The sequence below is a fragment of the Helianthus annuus genome, chromosome 9 (assembly GCF_002127325.2).
Source record: "Helianthus annuus cultivar XRQ/B chromosome 9, HanXRQr2.0-SUNRISE, whole genome shotgun sequence".
NCBI classification, from domain to species: Eukaryota; Viridiplantae; Streptophyta; class Magnoliopsida; order Asterales; family Asteraceae; genus Helianthus; species Helianthus annuus.
Window position 1 is genome coordinate 126151905 of NC_035441.2, and position 9044 is coordinate 126160948.

Here is a 9044-nt window from a genome sequence, read left to right on the forward strand (position 1 = left end):
CTATCATATGGGGCTATTAAAGGACAGTTTAATACCAAACCAAACCAAACCATCAAATTGTTAAAACCAAACCGCTTGAATCTTAAACTGGCAAACCAGCCAACTTGCTCTGATTTGGGCGGTTAGGACGCCTTCAACAGCTTTTAAACACGTTCCCTAGAAAAAGAACATGTTAAAATGGTACCAAACTGATGTTACAATATAATTTCAATTTGAAACACCTAGGAAAACATAATATTGAAAGATAACAAGTCTGCTATCAACCCGCTAACATTAACTATGAACTAAAAATTTAAACAGCATGTACCCTAGTTCGTTATCATCGACTAATACAAACATCACCTCAAGACAAGTAAGAAACATTATTCATCTTTTAAAAACATTATAAAAAAAGAACACAAACAAATTCCACGAGCTGCTTCTACCTGGAACGATTCATTCAAATAACACCTCCCGTGCTCCTTCAGTCAGCTTCATAGACCAAAATATTCTGATTCAATCCCACTCTAAAACGCCATTCGACCAGCAAGCCTTCCTTCTGAAATCCTCCTATCGATGGCTGCATCAATCGAGCTCATCTGAAACATCGCGGGCCCACGACACATGTAATTAGAAACCTCTGAATCAAAACTTAGAAAGCAAACATCATCATTGATAATATATTTCAAACCTAGAGCTTTGCATCTATGCAAAGAATCTGAACTTTCTAGAAGAAGCTGACCTGGGCCAAATTGGTATCGATTGGTGGGTCATAAAATTAGTTTGTAATCTGTTAAGTGAGTTGTTGTTCCACCCATATCCAACACTTGACGATAAAGCATTGGGAGAACATGTAGAATTAAACATATAAACAGTTCTAGAAAGCAAATACATACACTTGGGTTGGAGAGTCCTCAAGTTGATCCCAGCAACCTCAGCAGAATTATAATTAATTATATGTATATTGGGTTAATATCATAAAATACCAGTATAGTTTCTTATTTTTCACCAAAAAGTTCTCTCAACTTGTAAAAAAAATACACAAAAAAGTCGTTAAACTAATTTTAGTAGATGAAAGTCCTTAAACTCGTCTAATATGCAAGTACATGTGAACCCTTTTTTTATATATGAATTGTTAACTAGGCCTGTAAATGAACCGAACGAACAGAAACATGGGCATGGTCGTGTTTGTTCACTTAACTATAACTGAACACAAACACGAACATATAATCAAACACATTTTTTGTTCACGTTTGTTCATTAAGAAAATGGGCACGTTCGTGTTCGTTCATTTGAAACCTAAATGAACACAAACAAACATACATAGTTGAACAAACATAAACTAACACAAATGAATATAATTGCACAAACGTAAACGAACATAAATTAACATCAATTAACACAAACAAACAAGTCTAAAACATCACAATTCATCCAAAAACACATCCTAATTTGATGTTTAAATGTACATGATTCAATTACATATTTTTTTGTATAAATTGGTTATCAATTACGACACGTTTCATTGGAAAGCCCAATTACAAATTAGTTATATTTATATAATTAGTTAGGAAACCCTTTTTACGTTTATATTTATGTAAATATAACTACTCATGCATTATGTAAACATAACCACTCATGTATTTATTTAAAATTTAATTTAAACGAACAAACATAAATGAACGAACAAAACGTGTGTTCATGTTCTTTCGTTTAATTAAATGAACAAAAAATTTGTTCACGGGTTCATTTATTTAAATAAACCAACATAAACGAACTTTCCACCAAACAGTTCATGAACATTCGTTCATTTACAGGCCTATTGTTAACTATTAAATTGATCATAGTTAGATAAAAGTAACATTCAACATTTTTACAAAAAAAAAAAAAAAAAACAATTATATAACTTTAACCAACATAAGTTAACAAAATTACTATATAAAAAGGTTCAGAAGTGCTAGCATTTTAAACAGGTTTAGGAACTGAATATACAAAACTAGTTTACCGACTTTTTGGTGTACTTTTTACAAGTCAGCCGTAATCAACCAACACTAGGTTGAGGGACTTTTTCATAAAAAATAAGAAAGTATATGTACTGTTTTTATAGTATTCACCCTTATATTTACTAACTAGAAACAATAATAACACAGATACCTACTTGAACTTTGATGCTCAGATAATTGGTGGATGGCTTGCCAACCGGAGAATGGCCAAAAAGAAGTTGAAGAGCAAAAGGCTCAGATAACTCTTCTCCACACATATTATTATTTTGTAAAAAGCAATAAAGAAATTAAAAAGTTTGGTACAAGGTACAACTTACCTGGCTTGTTTCATCATGCACCTGATACTTTGGTAAAGACATTCTTCTTTCCTCCTGTCAACAAATCAATATATACGATCGATCAAACAAACAGCATTAAAAAAGTTAACAAAATCATCTAAAATACGAACAAAAGAATAAATAAATAAACAAACCATGGACATCGCCTCATCGTCCCACACTAGGTAAACCTCATTTGTTGCTGGCTGAATAGCAGGAGCTTTATTTGCGATTACAGGCGGTGGTCCGATTGAAGGGCCGCCAGTATTGGGGCCAGAAGCGTAGGAATGTGAAGCTGTTACTCCACCTGCACAAAACACAATAAAAGACTATTATAATTAAAAAAAAAGCACAAATAATGATATGTTACCGAAGTTTAATTTGTAGATGAAGTACGGACCTTGGAAGCCTGGGGTGAGGTAGGCCCTGGGCATGTTGATATTATGCGGGTCCGTTGTGATCAAATCTGAAGGGGAGGGTAATGGAATGCTTGTAGGAGCAGAATACGGTGAAGTTTGAGAAGGCATGCCGTTAGTAGAGACAACAGGAAATAACGGTTGAGATACAGGAGAAGCAACAGGAAATGACGTTGGTAGCCCTGGTGGTGCAGTAGGAGGGCGCATGGTTTGAACCGGGAATAGGGGCTGCGGGACCATTCCTAAAGGCGCGGTAGGAGGGACTGAACCAACTGGATGCTGTGGGAACCATGGTTGCGGCGGGCGAGGTGGAGCTGGCCAACCAGCACGAGGGACAGCTAGTCCGGGATTGTATCTGCTTTAAATTCTCAAAGTCAGCATACATCACAATCACTCATTAAGTTCTATATAAACAATACACTCATAGTTCAGATACTGCAAGCTCTTATCACTCATAAAAAAATTTATTATACACTCACAATAACTTTATATAAACAACTTTTCTTCCCTTCATAATCTTAACCAATGAAACTGTGAATTAAAATATGTAGTGACTTTTGTTAGTCTTTGTATACATGATTTGTAGTTTCTCGATGATGATATATTTTTTGAAATAGTTTTTTAACTTTTCAAACAACAAAGTTTAGTTTTTTGTTAGTTACTTACATAGATGGCATTGTTGATGGAGGATATCCTGGTATGATTCCAACTTGGGAAGAAGGAACCTCCAATTTTCCAACTTTTGATGGATTATCATCTGCAAAAGATAAGAGTGATAGCAGATAGTCAACATTTATCCCAAAACAAATGAACAAATGAACGAAGATTTATCACTTTTTTGACTAAGCAAACTGATATAGACTAACCTACCATACTATACATGCCGTATCAGGACCTCGATCACTAAGGAAGATGGCAAGACTATGTAATTTTTTTCAAACCTCAATCGGCCATCGACATATAATAACAAGAGCCACAAGCAATTTTCAGATCTAGAAAAAAATACTGACAGGTACATAAACTACATAACTATTAATTAGCTCTAAACAGAACAAGGTTGAGTGCTTCTAATATAATATTACTCCCATCAAATGAAATTGAACCATTTTGTCTATTTCACAACAGTAAAAAAAGCTACCGGTAAAGTCCTAAACACTAATAGTAATACCTTATTTTTGGGCGTTAATAAAATTGGCATCAATCTTCGATCCTCATAATTTTACAATGGGATAATAGAGACATAATAATGTACTTCACAATTTAGCAAAAAAAGGCCGCTTATATCAAAATTACCAGATATAGAGTAACATACAACTTTGCGAATCACACCAGCATATTTTTTAACCAGCATTACCTTACGCTTACTATGATTAGTGAAAACCAAGAGTTAGCTATTTTTGATAGTTTCACTGTGTAGCTAGAATTGGTGAAAATGTGATAGTATGTATATTGCTATTTTTACACATATATGAAATATCCTTCTATGCATCGGTATAGCAGATAATAAGCAAGGGACAATAGAGGATAACATATTATGATACAGAAGAAGTAAATAAGAAGAGGAAATTACATACCTTCCTCTCCATAATGAGCTGCCAAGACATCAGGTGGGATCCCCTGCATGCCATAAATTTCAATATCTGTTGATTCTCTTCCATCTTTAGCATTTGGAACCCTGTATGAGATGTGATTTATATATATGAGAATTATGTTTCAATCAAATGCTCAAAAGCAATAATAAAAAAAAAAATAAGAATGAAGGTCATAGGTGTTGGTGTGGAGGCTTCACAAAAGGGCAGTTGGTTTTATTTCCAACCAAATTAGGGTAAATGGCAGGTTGCCATATTTACGGTTTCTTGTCTAAAAAGTTTGCAACCCTAATCCTAGTTTTATAAATAGATGTCTTAGGTACTTGTAATCCTCCCATGACCTCCAAAGTAACAAGAACGTCTCGTGTATTATATGTTTTGTGTCCGTATGCTAGTTACAGCCGTGGACGTATGTGAGTTTAGACCGAACCACGTATATCCACGTGTATTGTATGTTTTGCTGCTACCGTCAACAGCCTTTGGTCGCTGGTCAACGCGGTAGTCAAAGTGGACAAACCTGGTCAGATGCAGATCAAACAGTAGCAATTTCACTGCTACTGCGTTTTTCTGTTTTCTTTCTCAACCGTGATACTTGCCCAACAAGTAGATCCGACTACCATTTGCGAAAAGTGTGTCCTACAACATTATCACAGATAGACCGAGCTCGCCTTGTGTGAAGATGCTAGCAGCGAATGGTGAACTTCCAGATCTGAAAAAAAGTGGAAGTCGGGTCTAGTCCAGTGCGTATTGTACTATTGTATGAAGAAAAAATGTTACCTTTCAGGTTCAAAAAGAGCAGACAAGAAAGGATCACGTTATGTTTTAAGACTTATTATCAGAGAATAGAACAGAAGTTCAGTAGAAACTGGAAGCTCAAAAGATATTCGTGACAGTGGGAATGTTGAGGTTGAAGATGTTCCACCGCCCCCTGGTCCAGCTCCAGATCTAGATCCATTTCCACAGTGGGTCAAAAGATCAAGCAGAGATCAGCGGGTCAGGAGATCCAGCACAAATGAGTAGTTCCGGAGGTCCAGTAGAGATCAGCGGGTCCAGTAGAGATCAGCGAGTCGAAAAATCCAGTACAAATCAGTGGGTCAGAAGATCTAGAAAAGAAATCGGTGAACCCGTGTTGTTCAGAAGCCGCCAAAGTAAAAGATTTGTTACACTGGGAGCAAGCTATGAAAGAAGAGAAGGGGACAGGGGTCACTAGAAAAGAGCAGAACTAAAATTCTAGCAGTCACCAGCATATATGTTGACAAAGGTCGTGACAGGTTATGAGTTGAAGCTAAGTGGAGCTTCAACTGGCTTAAGTAATAATCGTTGAGGAGGCGTTGCAACAGAAGTACAAGACAAGACAGAGTGCGGTTTGAAGTTTGTCAAAGCCTCCAAGTGGTAGATTGTTGGGTGTGGAGGCTTCGCAAAAAAGCAGAGAACCATAAATTGCATAAGGCAGTCGACCCTAATTCCAACCGTATTGGGAATTTGGGTAAATGGCAGGTTGCCATATGTTTACGATTTCTTGTCTAGAAAGTTTGTAACCCTAATCCTAGTATTATAAATAGATGTCTAGGTACATCTAATTCTCCATCACCTCCAAAGTAATATGTCTCTCTAGTTACAATCGTGGACGTTGGTCGGTTTAGACAGAACCACGTATATATCCTCGTCTCATTTATTTTCTGTTTTGTGTTCCGTGATTTCTGTTCTACTACTACCGCCGACACCAGCCTTCTGCCGCGGTCAAACCTGCTCAAACGCAGGTCAAATGGTAGCAGTCTCGTTGCTGCTGCGTTTTGCTGTTTTCTTTTCTTATAGGCAGCTGTGACACTCGCCCAATAAGAAGCTATCAAGAAACAAAACGATCAAGGATGTAGAAAGGGCGGCTGCTACCATAACCTAAGTATTGGATATTTAGGGGTGAACTGATGATCTATAGAAGTAAAAAGACCAGCTAGGATACGCAAATACATAACTTTTTACCCCTAATTACATCAGGATTCTCACAGCAATAATACCACATTATTTAATCCATAATTGCTAGGATATGTATCAATCTCCGCTCTTATTATTCTCATAACATACTAACAATCAACTCAATAAAAACACATAGATTGACATAGCTAACCTCATCGCCTGATCAGTGATCTCTATTAATAATTACAAACGGCAAGTAAATTCACTTAACAGTACATCTATAAATCTTGATTCTTTGTAACTAATCCATTTTCTTTGGCTTAATGTGTACATAACCATTGAAAGACACGATCAATGACTCAATGGCTTATGTATCAAGACCAAAATATATGAACACATAAACCACTGCTCCCAAACAACTTCGTCTTGATACCCAAGGTCACACATACAAAAAATTCAAGAGGCAAAAACACCACACTCCAAACCGCTTGGGTACTAAATAGCAGTTGAACTTTTAACAAGTAAACACTTCTAAAATACCGAACTATGTACAAAAAACAAGTAAACAACATAACTCTGTACAATGTAAACTACCATGTTGAACATACAACACCACTACACCTGTTATACAAATCTCATTCAACTAGCATTAAGTAACAATAAAAAAAACATATAATATGCTATTAAAAACAAATAAAACTTAATTCACAAACATAAATTAGGGCTTACTTTGAAACAGTTTCTTTATGAACCTGTAATACATGAATAGCCATACCACCAGCGGTTGAAAGCTTCTTGTGACAAACATGACACTTAAAATGCTTAGCCTTTTGGTGCTGAACCAAGATCTTCTCATCATCAAACTCTCTGTCGCAATAATAACACCATACATCTGACGATACTCTCTTCTTCTTCTTCCCCATCGCACCACACACACACGCGCACAACGATTCAGGAGTTCGATCAGCAGATTGTTACGTGTTGATCTGTGTAGTCGATTTGATTGCGAAAAGGTGAAAACTGTTTCTAGGGTTTCTGCTGCAGCTGTTTGTGAAGATATTGTTTTGGAAGGTGTTATTAATTTGGAGGCTAAAACGGGTAAGACTTAAGGTTTAGGGGCCAATTTGTAAAATCTAATGGAATGGAAAGTTGACTTTGGAGCAAAGTGAATTGGGTTTTTGGGCCTGTGCCATTGGGTTAGGAGTAAGCCCATTAAGATAACTTTAGTTTGGACTAAGCTCATTCAAATAATTTAAGTTTGGAGTAAGCCCATCGAAAATCCAGTTCACAGTTTTGTATAACAGTTGGTCAAATACTAAGGTTCTTTAACATATTAATAACTAGGTTATAACCCCGTGTATTACACGGGTTGAAAAAAAAAACACAATTTTACATACTAAATAATAAAACAATATATCTTTAAAAATCTCATTTATTACATGGGCTGAATAAATGTAATTTTATATATTAAATAATAAAAAATATTATATCTTTAAGAACCTCGTGTATCGTACTGGTTGAATAAATATAATTTATATACCAAATAATAAAAAGTTAAATCTTTAAAAACTCCGTATATTGCACGAGTTGAATAAATGTAATTTTGTATTAATAGTATATTAAATAAATATAATTTTGGATTAATAGTATATTACATAAATATAACTTTGGATAAAGTCTTATATATATAAATTTTAAGTAATCAATATATTTGATAAATAATAAAAACATTAATAATAGTAAACAAATCGAATTTATATACTAAATAATAAAACAATATATCCTTAAAAACTCATTTATTACACGGGTTGAATAAATATAATTTTATATATTAAATGATAAAAAAATATTATCAATGGGGTGGTGATCCATTGACAAAGGCAAAACCTTTAAACACATTGGAAGGGGGAAGTCTTGGGTTCAAGTCTCACAAAACAGCAGGGAATAAAATAATTTGCCGTTCAAAAAAAAATAATAATAAATATTATATCTTTAACTTTAAGAACCCCATTATTGTATAGATTGAATAAATGTAATTTATATACCAAATAATAAAAAAGTTAAAAACTTTGTGTACTACACGAGTTGAAGAAATGTAATGTTGGATTGATTGTATATTAAATAAATATTAGTTTAGATAAAGTCTTATATATAATAAATGTAATTTTGGATTAATAATTTAAATAAATATAAATTTGGATAAAGTCTTATATATATATATAAAATTAAGTAATCGCTATATTTGATAAATAATAAAAGAATAATAATAATAATAATAGTAAAAAAAAATCTCATACATGTATATTATCAATTAAGTAATCCGATGTTATCCAAATTTTTTTTTATTCAATTAACATTTTTTCTATTTAATATTATTTATAATTATTAGAAGATAAATATAAAAAATAAAAAAAAACCATAAAAATAGGTGCTTCCAATGAATGACACGTGTCATATATTGGTTTCTTTTATTATATAGTATAGATATAGATTTAGGGTAAAAATCAAATACTAAGGTTCTTAACATATTAAACGTGAAAAGTTAAGAAATTTTTTTTTCCTATATATTTAAGCATTATATTTAGTTAAAAAAGAATTGTGTATTTATTCTAGTAGAGTACTTATGTGTAATTGCTCTATTAGTGTAATTATATAATTTTTTTAATTATTTTAGATTCTAGGACTAAAATACGTGTTTGACTAGATAGAAAAATAATTTCATTCACTTCTAATATTTAATATGTTAAGACCATTTGTACATTAAACTTACCCTTTAAATTTATGTGGTTGAAACTGACTTGTTGGGATTTAACTCGGTTTTAAACT

At 33.6% G+C, this 9044-nt stretch overlaps 1 protein-coding gene across 2 annotated transcripts; it reads right to left on the minus strand.

The window, feature by feature from the left end:
• Positions 1–205: 205 nt before the first annotated feature.
• Positions 206–7309, minus strand: LOC110878573 (protein SUPPRESSOR OF FRI 4). Of its 2 annotated transcripts, none has more exons than XM_022126915.2 (7): positions 6948–7309; positions 4290–4390; positions 3382–3472; positions 2700–3070; positions 2455–2606; positions 2300–2353; positions 206–578 (listed from the first exon to the last, which is right to left on the minus strand). In XM_022126915.2, exons 1-7 carry the CDS (start codon positions 7139–7141, stop codon positions 507–509), a joined length of 1035 nt encoding a protein of 344 aa, XP_021982607.1. In that variant the 5' UTR covers positions 7142–7309; the 3' UTR covers positions 206–506. The 2 variants fall into 2 exon arrangements, with proteins under 2 accessions (XP_021982607.1, XP_021982606.1); XM_022126914.2 differs by having other exon boundaries at positions 2700–3073.
• Positions 7310–9044: the final 1735 nt, after the last annotated feature.